Here is a 24,858-nt window from a genome sequence, read left to right as displayed (position 1 = left end):
GTATTTTTGAACTAGCTGATTAGAATTTCATATTTGTAGGAGCCGGACTATGTAACAAAAAAAAAAAAGAAAAAGGAAGGGATTATCAACTAAATCTTCTATTACCAACATTATTCATATTCACATGCAAGGTGATGTGTTATCATCTTTTAATACTGTCATTTGTGCAAAATGGCCACACAGGAAGTAACACGTTGATGTGGATGCCAACTATTTGTCTAAATGTAAGCAACAGAAAACGAAACATTTTCTTAATCAGGTGGATGGAGAAATCCAAAAATCTTAACAGCATCAACCTTAAAGAAATACTCTACCCAAAAATGATGAAAAAAATGATATCACTTACCCCATGTGATTTATAGTGATGTCCAAAAAATGCAAAATCCCATTAGAATACTCTAGACGAGAACAGGCCATTCAGCCTAACAAAGCTCGCCAGTCCTATCCACGTATTTCCCTAAGAAAACATCAAGTCGAGTTTTGAAAGTCCCTAATGTCTTACTGTCTACCACACTACTTGGTAGCTTATTCCAAGTGTCTATCGTTCTTTGTGTAAAGAAAAACTTCCTAATGTTTGTGTGAAATTTACCTTTAGCAAGTTTCCAACTGTGTCCCCGTGTTCTTGATGAACTCATTTTACAATACAAGTCTCGATCCACTGTACTAATTCCCTTCAGAATTTTAATCTTTTTAACTCTCCTCTTAATCTCATTTTCCTTAAACTGTAAAGGCTCAGCTCTTTTAATCTTTCTTCATAGTTCCTCCCTTGTAGACCTGGAATCAGCCTAGTCGCTCTTCTCTGGACCTTTTCTAGTGCTGCTATGTCCTTTTTGTAGCCTGGAGACCAAAACTGCACACAGTACTCCAGATGAGGCCTCACCAGTGCATTATAAAGGCTGAACATAACCTCCTGTGACTTGTACTCCACACATCGTGCTATATAACCTAACATTCTGTTAGCCTTCTTAATGGCTTCTGAACACTGTCTGAAAGTTGATAGCGTAGAGTCCACTATGACTCCTAAATCCTTCTCATAAGGTGTACTCTCGATTTTCTGACCACCTATTGTGTATTCAAACCTGACATTTTTACTTCCTATGTGTAATACTTTATATTTACTGACATTAAATTTCATCTGCCCAAGCCTGTATGCTATCCAAGTCCTTCTGTAACGATATAACAGATTCCAAATTATCTTCCAGTCCACCTATCTTGGTTTCCTCTGCAAACGTGACCAGCTTGTTATTTATATTCCTATACAGCTCATTTCTATACAGTCATGCTCTTATGTTTACTTACCCTGACAGAGTTTTATTAGCCATTGTTTGGTCAATTTAAGTAATCACGAAGAAAGCTTTCCTTGTAACTGGGGAGTGTGCTCAGGTCAGGCAATTTATTATCACATAATTATGTGTGCCCTTTTTAAATCATAATGATAACGGAAATCACCCAAATGGGCCTGATGAAAAGTTTACATGCCCTTGAATCTCGGGGCTGATAATATACAGACAAAGGTTCAAATTAAGGGTAATTAAGAGAGAGTGTCCATACCTGTAACCCCTTTGATTGTAATCAGTGTCTGTGTATAAAGAGTCCATTTAAATTCTTCCAGAGCTGCACTGACTTTGCTGAATACCAAGCCAAAAAGGAAAGCAAAATGGACCTGTGAGAAAAGATGGTTGATTTGTATAAAATCAGTAAAAGGATATAAAAAGATATCTGGAGATCTGAAAATACCTGTCAGACTACTAAAAACGTAGAAAGTTAGTAAAGTTCGGGGTTCTGTTGTTGCCAGGCCACAGTCAGGTAGATCAACCGAGATTTCAGCCACAACTGCCAGGACTCTTTGTCGAGCTGCCAAGAAAAACTTATGAGCCGCTTCAGCTGAGATACGGGCTTCACTGCAAACAAGTGGTGTTGCTGTTTCAAGATGCATAATAAGAAGGTACTTGACCAATCAAGCCCATTTTTGTTCGAGTTGCAGGAAAAGCAGCCTTTACTGTGCCAACACCAAAAAACAGCACATCTACAATATGCCAAATAGCATCTAGACAAGCCTTAATAATTCTATACAAAGTCCTTTGGAGTGATGAGACCAAAACTGAACTATATGGTCACAACCATAAACGCTATGTTTGGAGAGGATGCAACAAGGCCCATGATGAAAAGTACACACCATCCCCACTGTGAAGCGTGGAGCTGGGTCTCAGATGTTCTGGGAGTGTGTGAGCTACAGCGGCACAGATAACTTAGTGAAAATTGATGGCAAGATGATTGCAGCATGTTACCGGAAAATATTGGAGGACAACTTGCATTCGTCAGTCTAGAAGCTGCGCATGGGGCGCACTTGGATCTTCCAACATGACAATGATCTAAAACACAAGGCCAAGTCAACACTTTGGTGGGTGCAACAGAAAAAAGTGAAGGTGCTGGAGTGGCCATCGCAGACTCCTGACCTCAATTCATTGAGCCACTTTGGGGAGATCTCAAACGTGCAAGACAACCCAAGAATTTACAGGACCTTGGGGCTTTTCGCTAAGAAGAATGGGCAGTTCTATCACCTGAGAAAATCATGTGCCTCATCCACAACTATCACAAAAGACTGCATGCCATCATTGATGCTAACGTGGGCAATAAACAGGGTATTGCCTAAGGGTATGCAAACTTTTGAACAGCGACTATCTCATTATTTTCCTTATTACTGTGTTTTGTTGACTCGTAGTTTAATTTGAATTCCATTAAAAGTAAATTAAATTTGTTTTGCCCGATCTTTTCTTTAAAGTATGGTACACATCGTACAAATTCTGCCAGGTTATGTAAACTTATGGGCACAACTGCATATTAAGAATAGCAGCGGCCCCAGCACTGACCCCTTGGAACACCACTCTTAACATCGGCCAGTTCTGATGAGGTTCCTCGCACCATCACCCTCTCCTTCCTTTGTCTCAGTCAATTTTGCACCCATCTGTATACTACACCCTAAACTTTCATTTCTTTTAGTGTGATCCTGATAAACTCTTACTATGACTGCTCTTGACACCCCAGAATGTTCTTATATCCAAACGATGAATTCCAATTCCATGGACAACACACTGTACTTTTTAAACCTGCATTACTCGAGTAGCTCAAAACATGATAGTGATTCGTTTTTTGCATTTTTTGAAATTTCCTTCTCTCTGGGACTGGTTGTGATTCTTGCAGCTCTGAACTGGACTAAGCATCAATCAGGGTGCACGCTGTGTTCTGCTTCTTCTTTCCTGTCTTGAAGGTCCTAAAGTTAAGTTAAAGATAAGGCTTTGCCCCAGCGTCTTGAAGTATGACTGAAAACAACTAAACGTAAGATGGCAGACAATGGATATCTGGATATCGTTCCCCTCCGACACTGCCATTTCTGTCTGTCAGCTTCTTCTTACATCAACCAGCTACTGGACTGACCTGGTCTACTGTATCGGGCTGATGTGACTGGCTACTGGCCTGACGCTGTCCAGTTATTGGACCATTCTAGGCTGCCTAATCGCTCTACATTTCAATTCAGTGACTTGGTCCAACTTGCAAACTGTGCGGTGTGACTGTAGCAGGCACTGCCCATGAAGACTAGAGGACTGTCCTAATAAACTGGCCACTGGAACATCCCATGATGTACATTGGTGTACCACAGTCATATTCATGGCTCTCAGTCCAAACTCCAGTTACTGAATCTGTGAAATTTAATTGACCAGCACGCCATTGATGGACTAGCACCCCGATCCTAGGCTGGCCTTGTACCTAATGGTGGCAGGGGCCTGAGTTAAGTAAAGATGGGTTTAGAAAATAGACAAGTGGGCTTTACCCATGCAAGTGCAAATGTAACATGCTCTACTTGTGTTCCCCAGCCTTCATTAGGAAAGTCTACATAACTTTGATGATTCAGTTGGTGATCACGGTTGGCATCATCTGCATGTTCATCTACTGGTAAGCAAACCATTCATTATGTTGTGTATGAGAGGATGAGTCCAGTGTTTTTTTAGCTACCAGCACGGACCATTTCTAACAAGAAAGGCAAGCAAGCTGCCTATAGTGTGGCCAAAATCCTTCGATCGGTTTTCTTCTAAGAAGCCTAATGCAGGAAAAAAGCTCAGCAGTCATTCTGGGTGGAGAGTTGTTAGGTCAGAGGAAAGAGTCGTTTCTATTGAAAAATTTGAGTGTCGCTCCACTCCATTTCACATCCTCACACAGGTCACCAAGTCGTGCTGTGTTCACGTGCTGGGGGACTTCCCACTTGTGACGTTTCATCGTCAAGTTTTATTGTGTTCACGTGGATTTGGGATGGCTTGCTGTTGATTGACTACTTTGGTCTGCACAAAAGACAATGAAGGTGCTAATTTTTTTTGTGAAAACAAAGGACTGCTAAATGCATTAAACATTTTATCACGCCAATCCAAATACAATTTTGATCTTAAAAATACAATTTTTCGCCAACCAGGATATTTTGACTGAAGTGAAAGATCAGTGTTGTATTGCAATTCAGAAGATTTAGATAATATCTCTTTCTCCGAATTGTACGACTCACGTTCACCTGAATTTCCAATTTCCAATTCTGGAACTTCTGTTTGCCGTCTGTCTTATAGCATCAGTAAGCCAATGCTCATCCAGTAGCACTAAAGGGGAACGCAGTAAAGAAGGCTGCCTAATAACCCCAAGATCCTGACTTCATATCCCACTGCTGTATCTCAGGAAGAGGGGAATTGGAGAGTCAAATGGGAGAAGCAAACTGCAGTACAGGGTGGCAAAGAGAGAGCGTACTGCGTCATAAAAGGGACCCCCATGATTGGCAGCCTGATCAGCTGTTAGCTAATCGACTTCTTTACTGCAACTGGATAAACTCGAGGTTACCGACATCATCTCTTGTATATATTTCTCTTTTGGTTCGTCCTGCTTCCTCTTCAAAACCGGTCCTCCCCACATGGCATTTCTCGATTCCTATTCCTCCTCTTCCCCACGCTGCCTGCGGCCTCCCATACACCCCCACGCCGCTTTTCTTAATTCCTATTCCTCCTTCGGACTACTGTGTTCCCCGCTTCTCTCTCATGACCCTATTGGTGTCACGTCACTGTCCTATATCTAGCCTGACCGCGTGACCTTTCACTTCGGCCACGTGTGCGCCTGGGAATCTTTTTCGTAGCCTGCTACAGGAAGGTACTCTCTCGACTATTGCCATTGGTTTCGCTCCTCGCTATTTTCGTTATACTGCGACGGTTGTTTCCTAAGCCTTTGTTATAAAATGAACGACAGTATCTTCTCTGTCGACGGGTTTTTGTACAACGTCATCTCTATTCCGGGATCCGGCAACTGCCTGTACCTATGAGTGGGATATTTCTCAACACAAACAGTTGGCGAAGGCAATGCACTCTCACTATGACATAGGGCTGTAGATTTTGTTGCATCACATTGGGACAGATTTGGAGATGTTCTTCCTGTTGTTCTTTCCAACGCAAGTCGAGATATCACAGCAAGTCATGAGTACTATCAATACATGGCAACACCTGCAGTTTATGGTGGTGAAGCTGAAATTCAAGCTCTTTCTGAGATTCTCCATGCTACCATTGTTGTTACTTCAAACACGACCCCAACATCCCACCTTGCATTACATTTACAAAGATTTGTGTTAATCTACAACAACCAGTCTTCAGCCACGGTCAGTTGTACGTGGCTTTTTCTACTGTTAGATCTTTCGACTCATTATCTGTCGTCTCCAGCAAAACACCTATTCACAACTGCGTCTTTCAAGAAGTATTTCTTTCTTCTTGATTTCTGAATTCCTTTCTCACAATTTTCCGTCCCTATTCTTACACTGCCATATGCTTCGGCTTTCATCGGCTAGTAGTTAATGTAATTGGCTAATTGACGTCTCTCAGTTGGTGAGGCTTGAATGTTGGTGTCGCTGTCAGGGTGGGTCTCCCTTTTGTATCGCATGCAGCTGGGAGAAGCTCTGACTTCATGTGACCATAGTGTTCAGTAAATGAACGAGCGAAAGACTGTATTGAGCGTGTGAGCTGTGCTAACAATTCGGTCTCAGCCTAAACTGTACCCATTCTGTTTTACTTGTAGGCCATTACTTAACAGCTGGTTGATCTTGAACCCATGGTTCACCTACACCACATTGTAAGTACTTGGGGACTGTGTGCTGGCTGTGATTCTATCATACTGGCTTTCACTTTATTGTAACATGTTGATGGATTTGAAGAAGTCAATTTCAAATGTCACCAGTTATCCTAACGCGCATGGCGGTGGGACTAAGATTGGCCCCAGTCAGGGTTGGCTTGTGCCTTGCATACAATTTAATTTATTAAATGGAATAAAGACTAGATGTGCAACCCATCTAAAAAATGCTAAACTCTCCATTCACCATTTGCAGTGCACCATGCAATTCACAGCTCTCTGTTATATCCTATTGAGTGTATGAGTGTCTCTGTCATCCCAAACATTCAGACACACAGACACTTATCCTTTTATTAAAGTGGAAAGGAATCCAACAAAAGTAAAAAAAAAAAATCAACACATTTCCAAAATCAAAATTACAAACAAATTGCAAAACTAAATTGAGGGAAAAAGACAAAAGAAAAAGCAATTACTTAACAAAATTCTTCATCCCAAAATCCTCTATAATTCTTCATACTGAAGCAATGGGTTGAAACGAAAGAATCCAAAAGCAAGAAAGATTTAAACAAAACTGCAAACCTGAACAGGGAAATCACAAGAAGTGAGCTGAAGAGCAAGAGCAGCGAAGTTAGCCAGCTAATAATCTCTCAGTAAAGAGCTGAGGCAATCACCGTAACACATAATTAGAGGGGAAGGGAACAAACAAAATTACAATTCTTATTATCCTCTGGGGTTACGTTGCTGAAAAACCCCAAGGATACAGAAACCTGTAGATGTAAAAGCATTGATCCTATGGGAAAAAACAGAGGTAAGTTCCAGCTTTATGCCAGTTTGGGGAGAGAAGAGAAGAAAAGGGGTCGTGTGGATCTGCCGGCCCTCCACTCTCACCACACGGAGAACAATAGTAATCGATTTGTAGGTTTATCTGTAAAAAACCTTGTTAGGACGTTTACTTTCCCTATAGCAAAGTTCGATCATTTTTTAGGTTCTTCATCAGAGGCCATGATTGACTGCGATAGGACCGATCTGATGACCTCTCTAAACCATCTGGTTAGTGTTAGCGACAGGGAGAGTGTACAGTGTGCAGGGTCTTAATCAGTGTGCACTTATCACGCCCACTTACTGGAAATTTTCCCATTTGTGGGAAACAACTGCAACCCTCGATCCCCATCACAAATTGGGTTAATCGGCGCCGGGTAGACACACATTCAGTGTAGCGCACTTGTAGACTCCGGACATTGAAGGGCATCACAAATCTGTTATTGTTCACTCTCAGGAAATTTGTTTCTACTGCGTTTGACCATAATTATGTGGGAGTAGACTGCAGTTGTCACAAAATGGGTCACACCTTTGTAATAGATGATAGGGGAAACCAAGGGAGTGGAATTAGGGGATAGCAAGGATTTATGGTAATACACAAAACGCAAGAAAAGAACAAACAAGCAAGGGGAGTGGGAGAAAGACAGAAAACACAACAAAACAAAGACACAAGGCTAAGTAAATTAGTGATTCTCCCCCCCCCCAATCCCCTTTAGTATTAGGCAGAAAATCATAACGTACAAAAGCAATGTCAAATTACATCAAAAATATTCACATTTCCACAGTGAAATGAGCTAATTCCTTGCAGTAAAAAACTCGGATTTATGTAGTAAAACGACACTGGCTGCTGCCTCACACACAGTTCCTGGCTTGGTCACCGTCTCTTACTGTCCTCCATGTGTGTATGCGTGTCCGGTTAATTGGTGACAGCAAACTGGCCATGAAAAGGCACCATATGAAGGACTGGCGTCCCACCCTGAATTGTTTCCTGCCTTGCACCTTACAGGAGCAGCAGCTATGAAAATGGAGAGACGGGCGGCCTAATTCTCCAATCCGTTTCTCATCCTGCCTTTTAACCAGTGCGGTGGATCCTAAACAAGATGGGATGCCAGTCCATCACAGGGCACATTTCACCCTGACAATTTAAATTGACCAGATATCATAAAGATGGTGGAGCATCATCTCCGTGATTAATCCGCCTGTCTTTCTTATTTGTACAGTTTCAACTGAAGTTTCATATTTGTCGTGCTGCCCATTCTCACATTCTGCTTCTTGTTTCAGGCCAGTAGTGCTTGTCCTCGCCATTATCCTCTCTTGCTGCCCAGATGCCCGTCGGAAAGTCCCGCTGAACTTCATCCTTCTAGGATTGTTTGTAAGTGTTTTTGCTTCCCTCAGAGTTATTTGTGAGATGCCAACCCTCGATCACTGGCATCTGACCAATTTAAATAAGATTGCATAAGGGTGGTAACGTTCTGCACTTTGACACCCACTGTGTACTCAGCTCATTTTTGATTAGGTGGCATGGTGGGGTGGTGATCAGCACTGCTGTTTCACTATCATTGAGGAGTTGGCACATTCTCCTTTGTCTATGAGGGTCTTACTCTGGGTACTCACATTTCATCTGAAAGATGTTAGCAAGGGTGCTCCATGATGGACTAGCACCTCATTCAGGGCTGGTTTCTGGCCCAGTCCTAAGGTTGCTGGAATAGGCTTTGGCAAGTTCAATAACCATGGATGAACATTGTTCTGTCCTAATGATTTCTAACTATAAAAAAGTGTCGATTTTAATCAAGGTGGCCATCTTGTTGAGTACTGTACACCTGTAGCTAAGCGTGTGCTACATGCAGCGAGTATGCTGGGCCTGACTTCAACGGTCATTAAGGTTGTTCTTTGGATGTTCACATGAATGAGTGTTATATTGGCATTCATGATTCCTGCCAACCATTACCAGCATTACGGTGCTTTAAATGGCTTTTAAGGGGCGATGGCCATGAACACTTCCCCAGCAGGGATTTTAAGTGTGCACCAGCATTTAGGCGTTAGCCCACTGCCCCCAGGAAACCATCACATGGTCGTCATCAACCTGCAGGATTGACACTTGGTTCATTGCATCATGTCCTGGGTCCATTTATCTAAGACTGGGATTCGTTGGACGCAGTGATTCTCCTCCACTCCTCCGCTGTCCAGTGCTGCGATTCTTATGCCCTTTCTATTCATTGTTTTTTTTGCTGACAATACTTGAACCCGAGGAGGTCTTGCGCTGCTCAGCTCCATCTGGCTTGGAGACTGGATGCAGGTTAAGATGTGGGCCCCCCCTGCCTGCCACACTTTGTAAAGGGACCTGCGGGTGGTCCACCATTGGCTGGCTGTATGTAGTTAAGCTGCTGGTCCACCTCAACACTTGTAGGACAGTCACATGTGAGACAACTGTCCCTGTGCCTGAGGTGGCCAAGTCCTTGATGGGTACCAGGTGAGGCCATCACGTGATGTCACATTTTGAAGTGAATGGTCCTCAGTAAATACAGGATTAGAAGACTTGTGCCTATAAATAATAAAGAAAATGTGCTCATTGCCTCCACTTATTAAAGACTCTGCTTTATTTTTCATTTTAGACCGTTGTAGAAGGCCTGATGCTCGGTTCAGTAACAGTGTAAGTATGCCTCGATTTTCTTTTCTTTCTCTTAATGAAAAAAACTTCAGAAAAAACTGAAAACTAAAGTTTTGTTGATTCTAACCCTGTACCCGATGAGTGAGTCATGGAACTTTTAACTTTTGTGGTGCGTGCAGAAACGGCAAAGCTCCACTAGGCCAACGAGCAATTAGGTGAAACTTAGAGGACTTGTGGGCGAGCCAAGCGTGTCGCCTATGAAGACCTGGAGAACCAGTCGGTGGACTCCAAGGAGGAGGTTTGTTAACCGCTTACCGATATTCCCAAGTCAAAGTCAGAGTACGTATTAGTTTGCCACCTGAAGTCGCTTTTCTAATGTGAGGCATGTTTTTGTACATTAGAAAAAAGAACTTTCTTGTTTTTGCATTTTAAAATGGAAGTCATGGGGCAGGAGTCGAAATGTGAAAGGAACACTTTACGACTTCTGGAATGTGCCCAATATGAAACAGCAAAGGGTTTGATTTAGTTAAACGTTTTAGAACATTAGAACACTCTAGATGAGAACAGGCCATTCAGTCCAACAAAGCTCCCCAGTGCTATCCACTTATTTCCTCCAAGAAAACATCAAGTCGAGTTTTGAAAGTCCCTAACGTCTTACTGTCTACCACACTACTTGGTAGCTTATTCCAAGTGTCTATCGTTCTTTGTGTAAAGAAAAACTTCCTAATGTTTGTGCGAAATTTACCCTTAACAAGTTATCAACTGTGTCTCCATGTTCTTGATCCACTGTACTAATTCCGTTCATAATTTTAAACACTTCAATCATGTCACCTCTTAATCTTCTTTTGCTTAAACTGTAAAGGCTCAGCTCTTTTAATCTTTCTTCATAGTTCCTCCCTTGTAGCCCTGGAATCAGCCTAGTCGCTCTTCTCTGGACCTTTTCTAGCGCTGCTATGTCCTTTTTGTAGCCTGGAGACCAAAACTGCACACAGTACTCAAGATGAGGCCTCACCAGTGCATTATAAAGGTTGAGCAGAACCTCCTTGTACTCCACACATCGTGCTATATAACCTAACATTCTGTTAGCCTTCTTAATGGCTTCTGAACACTGTCTGGAAGTCGATAGCTTAGAGTCCACTATGACTCCTAAATCCTTCTCATAAGGTGTACTCTCGATTTTCCGACCGCCCATTGTGTCTGACACGTTTCTGAGGCATGCTTGTGGCAACTGCTAGGGGAAAATGCTGGGGAGGGCAGGATTCAAGGGGTTAAACAGCAGACGTCTGTGCACTCAAATATCAGAGGATTTTATTTTTCCTAAATTTGTCTCGTATACAGTCAAATTCCATGGTGCATCGGTTCTTCCAGCTTCAGTGTCGGTGCAATCTCAGATGCATGTCAGTGTCAAGCATACATTGTATGGTCTACCGTGTCTGTGGCCTTGTCCCATTTACTTTGTGCCATCTCGTCTTTTCTACACATGTAAATTGGTACAGAATGTGCGCTGATTATCCTGAGTGTGTGACTTGCAATGCCATTCCTAGCGATCGTGTATTTGGTTTTAACAAATGGGTCTTCCTCAGGGTCTCCTCCCAGCTGGTCGTGCCCATAAATCCTCCACAGGGACACTTCAGTATCAGAAGCCTGACCCCCCCGGTTGGCTCCTCTCGATGCGGAGCGTCAGCAGCTCTACTCTGATCCTCTCCCAGGTGTCTCTAAAGGAGAGTCCAGCCACCCTGCAGCAAAAGCTCATTTTGCCCACTTGTACCTAAAATCTCATTATCCAAAGCTCATACCTTAGGTGAGAGTAGGGACAACTGGTAAATCTACAGCTTTGCTGTCTGGTTCAGCTCCTTCTTCACCACTACAGATTGGTATAATGGCCGCTGTGAAGACAAGAAAACACAAAAGGCTCATAAAGGTTTGGGACGCTGTCCCGTATACTGTAGGTGGTGGAATCGTCTTTTGCAACGTAATTTAAACAGGCAAACAGACTTTTCATGAGACACCTTTGAGTGAAACAAGGGGGACTTTTATATCAGACAGACAGGAAATGACATGTTGCAGCGGAAAATTACACCGGAGATAATGATATGGCGGGAAGGAAAAAGTGAGGTCATCAGGAGTGGACCAGAAGTGTAGTCATCTTGCAGCGTCAGATTGTCAGAAATTGGAAGAGTTGTGGATGTGTGTCGTTGTCGCAGAATTCCAAAAGGTATGCCGTTTATTCATCTTCTTTTTTCCTGAAGGGTGAGAAGAAAAGACATAAGCCTTAGGTATCAAATCCCCTCGGGTTGTTACTTTCGCACATCATCGGGTCTGTTGGCTGCCCCCTAATCATGTGTGTGGGACACGGCATAACTGCTCTCAGTGCCCCAATCTGTCTGTCAGTCTCACCATCCCTTTTCTCCTTACTCGTGAACAAGACCCCGGGGTACTTAAACTCCTCGACTTGAGGCAATGACTTACCTCGCACTCGGACAGGACAGTCCGCCTTTAACTGAGGACCACAGCTGCAGATTTAGAGGTGCTGATCCTCATACCTGCCCCTTCATATGTGGTCACAAACCATCCCAATGCATGCTGGAGTTCACAGCCTGATGAAGACCACAGGAACACGTTGTCTCCTCAATATTCTGTCCATGAAAATCGCAAACAATCTGAAGAGATAGATAGATAGATAGATAGATAGATAGATAGATAGACAGATAGATAGACAGATAGATAGACAGATAGATAGATAGATAGATAGATAGATAGATAGATAGATAGATAGATAGATAGATAGATAGATAGATAGATAGATAGATACTTTATTAATCCCAAGGGGAAATTCACATAATCCAGCAGCAGTATACTGATACAAAGAAACAATATTAAATTAAATAGTAATAAAAATGAAAACGCAGACAATAACTTTGAGTAATGTTAGCATTTACTCCCTCGGGTGGAACTGAAGAGTCGCATAGTGTGGGGGAGGAACGATCTCCTCAGTCTGTCACTGAAGCTACTCCTCTGCCTGGAGATGACACTGTTCCCTTATAGGCCGCTACTCAGCAACACTCTTTTCGTTTTATAAGTTTTAAAGCTTTTGCTTTCACATTTAGACTTGTGCCCATTTTAAAGCGCGAGATGGGCATCGTATTTTATTCAATTTATAAAAAAAAAAAAATCACTTCTAACACAATTTAATCCCATCCATCCATCCTCTTCCTCTTATCCGAGGTTGGGTTGCAGGGGCAGCAGCTTGAGCAGAGATGCCCAGACTTCCCTCTCCCCGGCCACTTCTTTTAGCTTTTCTGGTGGAATCCCGAGGCGTTCCCAGGCCAGCCGGGAGACATAGTCCCTCCAGCGTCTCCTGGGTCTTCCCCGGGGCCTCCTCCCGGTTGGACGTGCCCGGAACACCTCACCAGGGAGGCCTCCAGGAGGCATCTCATCTGACTCCTCTCGATGCGGAGGAGCAGCGGCTCTACTCTGAGCCCCTCCCGGATGACTGAGCTTCTCACCCTATCTTTAAAGGAAAGCCCAGACACCCAGCGGAGGAAACTCATTTCAGCCGCTTGTATTCGCGATCTCGTTCTTTCGGTCACTACCCATAGCTCATGACCATAGGTGAGAGTAGGAACGTAGATCGACTGGTAAATTGAGAGCTTTGCCTTACGGCTCAGCTCCTTTTTCACCACGACAGACCAATGCAGAGTCCGCATCACTACGGACGCCGCACCAATCCGCCTGTCGATCTCGCGCTCCATTCTTCCCTTACTCGTGAACAAGACCCCGAGATACTTGAACTCCTCCACTTGGGACAGGATCTCTCCACCAACCCTGAGAGGGCACTCCACCCTTTTCCGGGTGAGGACCATGGTCTCGGATTTGGAGGTGCTGATTCTCATCCCAGCCGCTTCACACTCAGCTGCGAACTAATCCAGAGGGAGCTGAAGATCACAATTCAATGTGACAAATAAATGTGTGTCATGATTGTGAAGAAATAACTTTGCCTTGAAAAATTTTAAACTTATCGTTTAACTCACCAAAGTCTGATGGCACTTCTAAAGCACCAGAAACTCCTTCCATTATGAATGTCACCAGTGGGTAACCCCCTCCGTTCTACATGCTCACATGGAGAGGCTGCTTGTGAATTCTGGGAGTAAGATGGCATCCAGTTGAGGCGTAAGTTCCGATGAGGAAGCGAGCTTCTGATTTCTAGGGGCGTCATATTAAATTGTGTTTTTCTTTCTTTCCATCTTCTCAGTCTTGGAACTTCTTGTTAAACTTGATAACTAACTTCTGTCTGCCACAGCCAGCCTTATTCTGTTGGTCTTTTCAAGCTAAATATGCCGCCATCAATTTTCCTGAAGTGACTTTTTTTCAGTGCAATCTAGCGAGGGGCTGGAGCCCAGCTTGGTACTCTGGTCCATCACAGGCCCCACTTCATTATGAGTCCACTTCTCATATATAAATGTCTGCGTGTGGAAGTGTGTGTGTCCGTCTGTCTGTCTGGCTTGGAAGTACAAGACTACAGCATGAAGCTCAAAGAGTCGGCAAGGCGGCCCCAAGTTAACGAGTCGGAAGAAGAAATAAGAAATTGGCAACAGCGTGAAGCTGAAAGAAAGCGACTCCATTGCTAAAGTGAAACTGCCGAGGAAAGACAAATGAGAGAGAAACTCACCTAGCTGCTGATAGACAAAGGGGGCGAGCACGTCCACAATACAAAACCACTGACTTTGCATTTCAGTTTTCTTTCTGACGGTTTCAATAGGAGCCCGGGCTTACGCAGCCAGTACTTTATAATATGACATGGTCAAAGGGTGTTACACTTGGCGTCTGCCAAACACATTTGACATGTCACATCTGGTAGCTTAAGAGACGTCTCCTTTGAGATGCCCCGCACAGACACGACCCAGGCTGGGATTTGAACCCAGGGCTCTCCAGGGCTCTAGCGCAGTGAGGGAGGGTACTGCTGGGTAGTGGTTACATTGTTGGATTTTTTTTGTTCTCTCTAATGTAGGCTACAAATTGTGTGGTTCAGAACGCCTTTTAGTTGAGTCAGCACTGTGTAAACACGTCCTAACGCCAGTGATTACCATTTTGTTTTCCCTTTTTTTTTTTTTTATTTTGCAGCTTTTTCACTACCAATGCTGTCATGTGGGCTGCGGGTGCCACTGCCTTTGTGTGCTTTAGCCTGACGATATTTGCCTTGCAGACGAAGGTAAACTTGACTTGTACCAGGAAATGTAGCTAGCGACATGTGTGCTGTTCGGAGGCCTTTAAAGTCAGACCACTGCCCAGCTGATGTAGCAAGGAGCCCAGGCCTCCTCCGCACGCGGGCAGCTTGTGTGGTGTGGGAAGCACAAAATTTACGAATGACGTCTTTACAACAAACTGGGAATCATGGGGGTTACAAGCTGAGACTGAAGCAATGGGCACCTTGGAGCTGTTGGGATATCTGAAAGTCAGCAGGTCCCTTGGGTCCCTCTTCAGAGAGCACTAGCAGCTTTCCTAAAAGATTCTGTAACTTTTGGGATCTAAGCGATCATTTCATTACACTGCAGGAGGCAGCGAGCATTGGCAAAGGGTTGGGAGGTTCCTATTACTCATGTCTGTTGTCCCTTGGTGTTGCTCCAGTTCACTATCTTTTGTTCTTTCATTGCAGTGGGATTTCACACTCATGGCCGGAGTGATGTGGGCTGTTCTCTGGTCACTCATCTCCTTTGGAATTCTCTGTGCGATTATTCGTAGCCAAGTAAGCTGCAACGCCTGTTTCTTTTCATGCACTCATCCCCACGATGGCTTCACACAGTTCTTAGCGTTCTAGTCTCACAGTTTTCAAAGACTGTCCGTGTGATGGAGATCTTCTTTATCAGACACTCTCCACTGGAATGCTCCAATTTAAGCAAAAAACACAGGCAGGCGAAAGCGACAATCGTTATTCTTTATCTAAATCTGGCAAGAGGCAACAGCATATCATATTAGCAAGTGTTGCAAAGAGAAGAGTGTCCTCTGCACTGTATTTATACAACTCATTGATTAGATCACAATTCCAAGAAATTGACTAGTACTGGGGTGTTGTACCGTGTTAGCCATTATGAATGTAGTGAGAAGTCAAGTAAAATGGCACCTTTTATTGGCTACCTAAAGAGATGACAACATGCAAGCTTTTGAGACAACTCAGGCCCCTTCTTCACGCTGATCTTGTCTGAGGAAGGGTCCTGAGTTGCCTCGAAAGCTTGCATGTTGTCATCTCTTTAGGTAGAAAATAAAAGGTGCCATTTTACTTGAATTCTCACTACATTCAAGGAATTCACTACATAATCTGAAACCTTTTAACATGACTGGTTACACCCTGTTGCTAACAGGACATGACAAACGTTGATCCCTTAAATAAGCTTAATTCACCCCGTCCACTAGGCTGATTTGGAAGTCCTGTTGGCTTAGGATGTACGTCACTTTTTAAATGTATTATTATTATTATTTTTATTTTAACACATGTGTTAATGAGTGTGAGATTTGCACGTTCTTCCCATTTTCTCATGGTTTGTCAAACAATGGTCTAATTTATAGTCTAGCTGGGTACATCAACAGGAAACTTACACCTAAGCATTACAATAAAACAATGATTATACCTTAAAATATAACATTTTCTCTTAAGTGTTACACAGAAAATAACAAAAAATGCATTTACCATAGTGAATAATAAAATAACGGAATCTGCTTTTAAGCAGAAGGATACGAGACTCAGACGCATGCTAGGTACACATTGGACGAGGGTTCAAATTCAATTCTTACAGTATTCTTCCCACATATCCGGTACAGTGGCAAGAAAGCATATGTGAAATCCCTTGGGAGTCCTCTCTATGCGTGGAATTAGAGTTTTTTAACCAGAAAAATATTAGTTTGTAATCAGAAACAGGCAAAGCAGAACAACACACCAACACGGGAGTCGTAAGATCAGACACTGCAGAATGGAAAGTGCCGGTCTTTATGCTGGTGCTCTTCTTCGTGTCACATGTCATATACTCCTGGGTGATGCTGTGAGGTCAGTGGCAGCACTTGATGCTCTACTACAAACAGTAAGATGCAACCAAAATAATCCTTGGGGTCCAAACCCCATATTTCATGTACAACATGTGCTTAGATCTTGTAGCGAAGGCAACAAAAAATGTAAGAAATAGCACATTATATTAACAAATGAACAAATTAAAAGGTTAGTGACTAGATGTTTTGCTCGTATAGCTTTTGTTAGTGGCGTTGTGACGAGTGCCACCCACAAAGGTTGACTCACCACACCTTACTAATGTAACTAAATCTAAAAGGAAGGTCAACACAATAATCGGAGTCCACCCTTATCATAATTCACGCATGTTATTATCAGTAAACTGCGCAACAACAGAAACTTGGACACACTCCAACGGAATATATGAGCACAACATAAAGTACAGGCTGCATCTCAACAATTCTACATTTGCTGCATGTTTTCAATCAATCTAACAACTTATGCATTTCTAAACCATACATTTTCTGAACCCCAGATTAGCACTACCCTAAACACAACGTAAAAAGTATAATTTAAAAATAACTGAGAGAAGAAAAGGAATGTGTCATATGCTGTCACAGCTGTTTAAAAGACTGGCCAAACAGGCTCTAACCCAAGATCAGTCCTACCGTATGAACGTCCTCCACTGCTCCAAGTGTCCCCAGATGTTTCTCCAGCTGCTTCAATACACTGGCAGGCTCTGTTCCTTCAAGATGACCACCTCTTGCAGTAATAAATCTCCCAGCCGGTGATCCACCACTCTCAGTAGCTGCCATCAAATGTCACTGTTTCTTCTTCAATAATATCCAAAGTTTGTTCTCTATGGTCTGTTCCTTGTGGCTCTTATGCTCTTCCTCCAAAACCGAAGTCCATGGCAACCTGCAATGATCCTCCACTTACCCAGAAACACTCACTGAAGCTCTGCTGCCCTCTTGGCCTAAACAACCACAAATTTCACTCAGGCTGTGGCCCTGACAAAAGATTTGATGTACTGGAGGGGAAGGAGATGAAGAAAGCCAGGTGGCGAACAAGGTGGAAAGATCTCAGTGACCACAAATAGCAGCCATTAAAGAAGAAGGGAGAGGTTAAGAGTTTAGTTGGCCATTCAGTGCTGGAAGAGTGTGTGAGCCAAGTCTGATATGACCTTGGTTTCTGGTGGTGTCTCTCAAGCCCTGTGAAAGAAGATGTAGGGCTTTGATCTTGACAACTTGAACACACTTAAGATGGTTTTCATTTTGGAGATGGCTGCACAGTTTGTACAAGAAATGCGCTAAATGAGAGGCCTGTTGTGTAATGTTGAAGTCTTTCAGGGAACCAAATACTGTGTCGGTGGAGGCTCACATGCAAGAGCTGCGGGCGTCCAGTTACAGGAGCCCGGTGAAGAACATGGATCTGCTTTGTGAAGGGAGCTGTGGACACCTGGTGAGGTAAAGCAGTGCAATGGCTGACACGGAATGTATGAGTTGTGAGATCAAAGACCTTTCACAGGGTTTCATGGACACTTTTCAAGGGAAGCCAAACGTTGAAGCGTGTTCTCAGTCTTGGATCACAGATTTGTCCAGCCTCTCCCTTCATCTTCTCTAACGGTGGTCTTTTACTATTCATCTGCCCTAGCTGTTGTCCCTATTAAGGCTATACAGTATAGAGTTGAAACGCCTTGCGTATCACAAGTCATATATATATATTATTTATTTTTTGTCCTTTAGTGCATGCATACTGAGTGGTTTATCACTAATTACATCTAGGAAATGTCAGCACGTTCAATAGAAAGAGAGAGAGGTTAGGAGCACACGCTGATACAGCGCATCGCCGCACCCACCACACGATAGACCAACTCAGGATCCAGATTAGGACCCGAGTGCAGCCATGCAAACATGTGACACCTCAGCACCATACTAGTTCAGATGGAGAATAATCTATAAAATCATTTTATTAATTAACTAGCCACGGTACCTATCAAAGACAGGTAACTGAATAATCTTAAGGTATTTGCTCTCTCTTGCCCTACGTGTTCCTCTCCTCTGTATTTGTGTGTGATCCTCTCTTCACCGGCACTCCCTTTCTCAAGCGTGTCCCCGTAAGTCTACTCAGACGGCCATTGTTTTCAAGGCACCTTTCTCATCTCCATCTGTCTCTGAAGGCGACTCTCATTTACTCCTCCTCATGTGTCTCACACCTCACACTTTCATTGTGTCATCAAAGCCAAACTGGCCAATCAGATTGCTCCGAGGGACTGGACACACAGACCGGTTTTAATTGATTATATACAAGTAGACAGACAGGCAGACAGTTAATATTCTCCAAACTGCTTAATCCCACTCAGTGTCACTGGGGGTTTCAGCCTATCCTGGCAGTACTGGGCACAAGGGTTAGAGTTGGGCAGACAGCTCTTGCCAGGGTGCCACTCAAACACTTAAACAAGACATTCCAGGTTTCTGTACGATGTACATCCCATGTCAGCTCCTGTCCTTCTCGAGGCTAACTGCACACTGAGAGACTGACATTTGTTTTCATTGGTCAAGTTGATTATGAGATTGTTTGTGAAGCAGAGAACCAATGACCATAGAGGATTCAGAAAGTATTCAGACCCCTTCACTTTCTGTACTCTTATGTTGGAGATTTAATTTTAAAAGGATACATTTGCCATTTTTGCCCATCAATCTACACTCAATAATCCATAATGACAAAATGAAAACCTGCTTTCAGAAATTTTTATAAAAAATCCAAAGCTGAAATCTGTCATTTGTGTAAACTATTCAGACCCTTAATTCAGTATTTTAGCGGCAATTGCAGTTTTGAGTCGTCTTCTTTCCTTAAATTCTGACCAGTCTCTCTGTCCCTGCTGTGGAGACGCACCCCATAGCATGACACTGCCAGCGCCATGATTCACTGCAGGGGGAGGAGGTGATGAGCAGCCCCTGGTCTTCAGCAGACGTAGTGCTTGGAGTTGACTGAAGAGCTCAGTTGTCGTCTCATCAGATCTAAGAATCTTTTTTCTTGTGTTCTCAGAGACCTTTAAATGCATTTGGCAAACTCCACGCAGGCTGTCATGTGCACCTGATCAATGGAGTGCCCTTTTGACAGGTTCACATCAACAGAGGACTTCTAAAGCACTTTTTGAGGTTCTTGGTCACCTCCATGACCAAGCCCCATTTTGCCCAGCTCCTCAGTATGGTTAGACAGTTAACGTTAGGTGTCATCGTGGGGGTTGCAGACTTCTTCCATTTCACAATTATTGAGGCCACTATGTTTCTGGGACCACTCAAAGTTTTAGAATGGACTTATACCCTCATCCTGATCTATGCCTCAACACCGCTCTATCACGGAGCTCTACTGGGAGTTCCTTGGACTTCACGGCTTGGTTCTTGTCCTTCAGTGAGAATTGTATAACCTCATACACAAAGGTTTGAAACAATTCAAGTCAATTTGCCAAAGGTGGACTCTAATCAAGGTCTAGGAAACATCTCAAGAATACGTAAATCAAACACGATGCACCCGACAACAATTTGGGATTGCCACAGCAGAGGCTCTGAAAACTTAATACTTACATAAATGAGACTTTTCAGTTTTATATTTTTAATAATTTGCAGACCTTTCTGAAAACATGTTTTTATCTTGACATTATGGGTTAGTGTGTGTAGACTGAGGGGCAAACATGGCAAATGTATCCATTTATAATGAACCTCCTTAGTGTTAGACCCGAGCGTCACTTGGGCTGTAAAAACAGTGCTAAAAGCGTTAGTCACGAATGTCCCTCAGGCAACAGAATAGACACGTCTCGCATAAAACCCGAGGTCTACTTGGGCTGTAAAAGTGCCAACAGCACTACCTGGACAATGGTATAGGCTGGTCTTGCATAAGCGTCAGGCCCCACCGTTACCCAGGCAACGGTGTAGACACGTCTTCTCCTAGCCTCATAATGGCGTCTCATAAGTAACGCCTCTCATGTGCAGTGACGATGAAGTGAATCTGTCTTCAGGCAGTGAAACCAAAAGCGATTTTGGGAATCCAAACGAGACACTCACGTCACTCGCACATGTGTAGTGTGCTGTTCATATTATCATTCATCATTATTATTATTATTATTATTTGTATCAGCACTTCTGACTTTGAACAGTAGATGAGATTTAATAAAAATGTAATTTTTTAAACTAAAAAATGCAACACTTTTTACATGATTTTTGAGAAAAAATGTAACGCTAAGGAGGTTGAATCTCCAACACAACGATGTGTAGTGAAAGTGAAGGGGTCTGCACGTTCTCTCCGTCTGGCATGGCGACTATTAACTGATAAGTGTCCTAACGCATTCTCCTCTCCACCGCAGTGGCTGTCCATCGTATATTCTGCAATCGGGACCTTAATCTTTGCTGTTGTAAGTAAACTTTACTTGTCTCCTAACATTTTAAGTATTTGAACTTTTTATAAAAATCTTACTGCCTTAAAAATCAATCTTCTGACTTGATCGAGTCTAATATTTTGGATCTTTTGTTAGCTGGTCGTGTGTTTGCTTTTGAATTCTGATAATTATTAATGAAATTCCATCTTCTTTTCTAATCAGTTGTAAATGAAGGCAGCGTGAGAAGTGTAAAGCATAAACAATGACAGCAAAGGTTAAGAAGTTTTTCGTTTTATCTTTTTCTGCAGTATCTCGTCTTAGACACTCAGCTGATGTTGGGAGGAAAACACAAGTACAGCATAAGCCCCGAGGAGTACATCTTTGCTGCCCTGAACCTCTACCTGGACATTATAAACCTGTTTCTGTTCCTACTGCGAATAATTGGAATGTCCCAGTAAAACGGAAATCGTAATAATTTTTCCCCATGGTCGGCTTCTCTGTCACAAACTGACCACACTTTCTCAGCGGTCGTCACGCACAGCGAGCTTAACTCTTTAAACAGCTCTAATTATGGGTCTCAAAATTTACTTTATGGGAAAAAATGAATTCTTCAATAATGTACAGTGAGCTAAAATAGAAGAGTGAGTTCTATTTGACTATCCGCCAACTCAGCTTATACCTTTTGGTAAAATGCAATGTAAATAATTACACGTTCTTTTCCACTGAAATTTCTGTTTAATAAGAGCAACTTTTGAAGTTGAGATTTGTTGTAAAGGTGCCGTTATCAAACAATCTGTGGTCGATCTTGTCAAAACAGGCACGCAGTATTAAAATAAATGAATAACGAAATACAACTAACTTATTTAAATAGTGGTCGCCGGTGCTAAGTTATCAGATTTATAATAAAAGAAATTCAAAGTGGAAAAAAAACAAAATTGTATTCTGTCATACTAGCATTTTTTATTCGTTTTTGTTCTACTGTGTGTCTAAATGGGTAGCACAGTGGATGACTAGGGGGTCCTGAGCTTGAATCCCACCTTCAGACATTGTCCATGTGGGATTTTTCTCCCAAAGTCGTGTAGCGGATGAGGAGGACTGGTGATGCAGAACTGGACGTACACGAGTGGACCCTGCGATGGGCTGGCACCCCACGCTGCTGATCCTGAACCATATTTAGCTGATGTGAGAATGAATGATTAAATGTAAAGAGATTCCTGCAGAAGCGCCTAAAAGGCACCAATGCATTTTAAACAGGAGCTGATAAGATAGCAGGAGTTCACTGTGCAGATAGGGAGAGACATCTTGAAATGTAGAATTGGGGGGCAGGCGGCTAACATCACCTGCATGTAAAACAATAAATAAGTATAAAAAAATTATTATACAGAAACTCTGTGTGTTCATCATACCTGACATTTCCAAGCAGAAAAAGATAAAAAAAACGAAAAGATTAATTAAGCAAATGTAAGAGGAGCTGATCTCCACCATTCCTGGAAATGGCTATTTCTCAGTAACATTACAAACTGACGAAACTGCTACCTGAAAACACTTTGCTGTCTTCTTGTAGCCTTCTCCGGCTTTGGGAGTATCAATTATTGTATTTTTCAGAGTGGTAGACAGCTGCTCAGAGGAGCCCATGGCTGCGGATTGTTTAGGACAAGGTGTGAGCAGTGAGAGAATTTATAAATTCAGCTTTGCAATCTGCATCACTTGGGGTTTCCTAATGTTGACTGTGAACAAGCCACAGCCCTAAGGAGATAATGAAGGGCTGAGACATTGGGAAAAGTTATCTGAGACCTCAAATATCTTGGGGTCCTCAAACCTATGCCTGATGCTCATTTCCTTTTTTCATTGTACAATTGTGCAAAACAAAAACAATACACTAATCTTTGTACAAAATGCTGAAAAGAAACGTGTCCTCTTTAACTTGATGCCTTTTGGTGATCATCAGTTCCTCTTCTGCTCACTTAGCTATTCACAGTAACACACATTTTAAGCCCAAAGTTTGGCATGCCACTGTAGAACGCAACCATGAGGAATAACCACCATGGCGGTCTTGGACAGTATAAACAAAAGAAAGGAGCATCTGTGTGAAGTCTTGACAGGATGGAAAAAGGAAAATAGGGCCGAGGCTGCAGTACCTGGAAAACATTCATATAGGCACTGGCATGTCAGGCACAACATTAACTTGCAGTCAGAATCCAGAAAACTTTGAAAATTTAAAATGGTCATGGATACATATTATAAGGTCTCGTCATTTGTCATTCCCTGTGCTACTGGTCATGTATCCCAACATCCTTATGCTGAAATAAAGTGATGATATCCAGCAACTGCCATCGTAAAGTTTGACATTCACTCTGAATTGAAGGCACGTAATTGGCCACCAGTTGACATACAACCCACAACGACTGTTAGTACTCTCAAAGACCACCTCTAATGTGTGCTTCTTATATAGACTGTGTCCATATACGATAATGCTGGATGTGCGTCCAGAATGGTAACTGGTGGGCTGTAATAAGCCAACAAGAAAAGTGAAAAGCTGACACGTCGCATTGCCATAAAGAGCTTTAGAGTTTCAGCATGATGCCATCATAGATAGATAGATAGATAGATAGATAGATAGATAGATAGATAGATAGATAGATAGATAGATAGATAGATAGATAGATAGATAGATAGATAGATAGATAGATAGATAGATAGATAGATAGATAGATAGATAGATAGATAGATAGATAGATAGATAGATAGATAGATAGATAGATACTTTATTAATCCCAAGGGGAAATTCACATAATCCAGCAGCAGTATACTGATACAAAGAAACAACATCATGAGGGAGATGGTAGGTCAACTCCACACCTGCTGCTGCTGCCGCCATTGTGTTTATTTTTTTAAAGCTGCACAGATGTCAGGACTGACCACCCACCCACAGCTTGCCTGATGGCTGACATGGCCCTAACTGATTCTGCTGACTTGGCTGCTGTATGTGGAAGGAAGACGTACTCATGTTTCCACTTATGTTAAATGTGATTACTGTCCACTTCTGACAATGTGACCTGTTTACACCCGTTTTTCTAATGTGGTCAACTCCCACCACACGTTACTGCAGGTGTAAGCAGATGTATCATACATTGTTTTAGTCACACGTTCTCTCACTAGACTTTATGCCCTGACTTAATATTTTCACTCGATGCTCATTTTGGTCCCAAGGCTACTGGTAGTTTTCCTACTCCTCTGCAATGTTCAAGAAAAGAAAAGCTGATAACGAGAAAACAACAGAATATACGATGGTAATGACTATGGAGGTGTCCATGCATCTCTGGGACAAGCCTGCTCTAAAAGCAGAGCTGAGAAACTGAAGAAGGACGAGAGGCATTTCAGATGAAGGAATTGTAGCGGATGGAAAATAACAAAAGAAAAGATGGTCAAAGGGAAAATTACTACTAGGAACGAGGAAGACAACAAAGACGAGGACGGACTGCATACCAAAAGAAAAAGAGAAGAAATTGGATTGGCTGAGGCTCGATTAAACAAAACCAAACATACGGACTGGCCAGGAATGAAGCTGCTCAATGATTTGAAGGAGATGGGCAATGACAGAGAAACGGGGATTTCATGTTAGTAAGCGGTCAATTTACAGCACAATGCAACTCTTAGGACTAAAAATCTTCCTGTACCTCCATTTAATCTGTCAATCCAAAAACATCAAACAGTATGTCTTTCTGTACTACTTTTCTATCCAGGAATTATGAAAGGATGTGTGCGTCACATGAGAACGGATTGTTTTTCGTCAATGAGGGACTCTTTTATATAGCACCTTACTATAGGCACAAATAAACAATACAACAGTTTTATACTTTTCCTTTTTAAACATTTGACCCATAGATGGGTTACACAACTTATTCAAGATAATATTTTTAAAGG

At 42.6% G+C, this 24,858-nt stretch overlaps 1 protein-coding gene across 1 annotated transcript in view; it reads left to right on the top strand.

The window, feature by feature from the left end:
• LOC120516029 (protein lifeguard 1-like) overlaps window positions 1-22,573 on the top strand; it is a 32,870-nt gene extending 10,297 nt beyond the window's left edge. The window contains exons 3-10 of the mRNA XM_039737455.1: window positions 3,873-3,951; window positions 6,088-6,141; window positions 8,239-8,329; window positions 9,570-9,607; window positions 14,687-14,774; window positions 15,219-15,308; window positions 20,923-20,970; window positions 21,243-22,573. Of these exons, the coding sequence (XP_039593389.1) occupies window positions 3,873-3,951; window positions 6,088-6,141; window positions 8,239-8,329; window positions 9,570-9,607; window positions 14,687-14,774; window positions 15,219-15,308; window positions 20,923-20,970; window positions 21,243-21,392 (638 nt within the window). The 3' untranslated portion in view covers window positions 21,393-22,573. The remainder of the gene's footprint in view (window positions 1-3,872; window positions 3,952-6,087; window positions 6,142-8,238; window positions 8,330-9,569; window positions 9,608-14,686; window positions 14,775-15,218; window positions 15,309-20,922; window positions 20,971-21,242) is intronic.
• The last annotated feature ends 2,285 nt before the right edge of the window (window positions 22,574-24,858 follow it).

The sequence above is a fragment of the Polypterus senegalus genome, chromosome 15 (genome assembly GCF_016835505.1).
Source record: "Polypterus senegalus isolate Bchr_013 chromosome 15, ASM1683550v1, whole genome shotgun sequence".
In the NCBI taxonomy this organism is placed as follows: domain Eukaryota; kingdom Metazoa; phylum Chordata; class Cladistia; order Polypteriformes; family Polypteridae; genus Polypterus; species Polypterus senegalus.
This window is presented reverse-complemented; position numbering and strand designations above follow the sequence as displayed.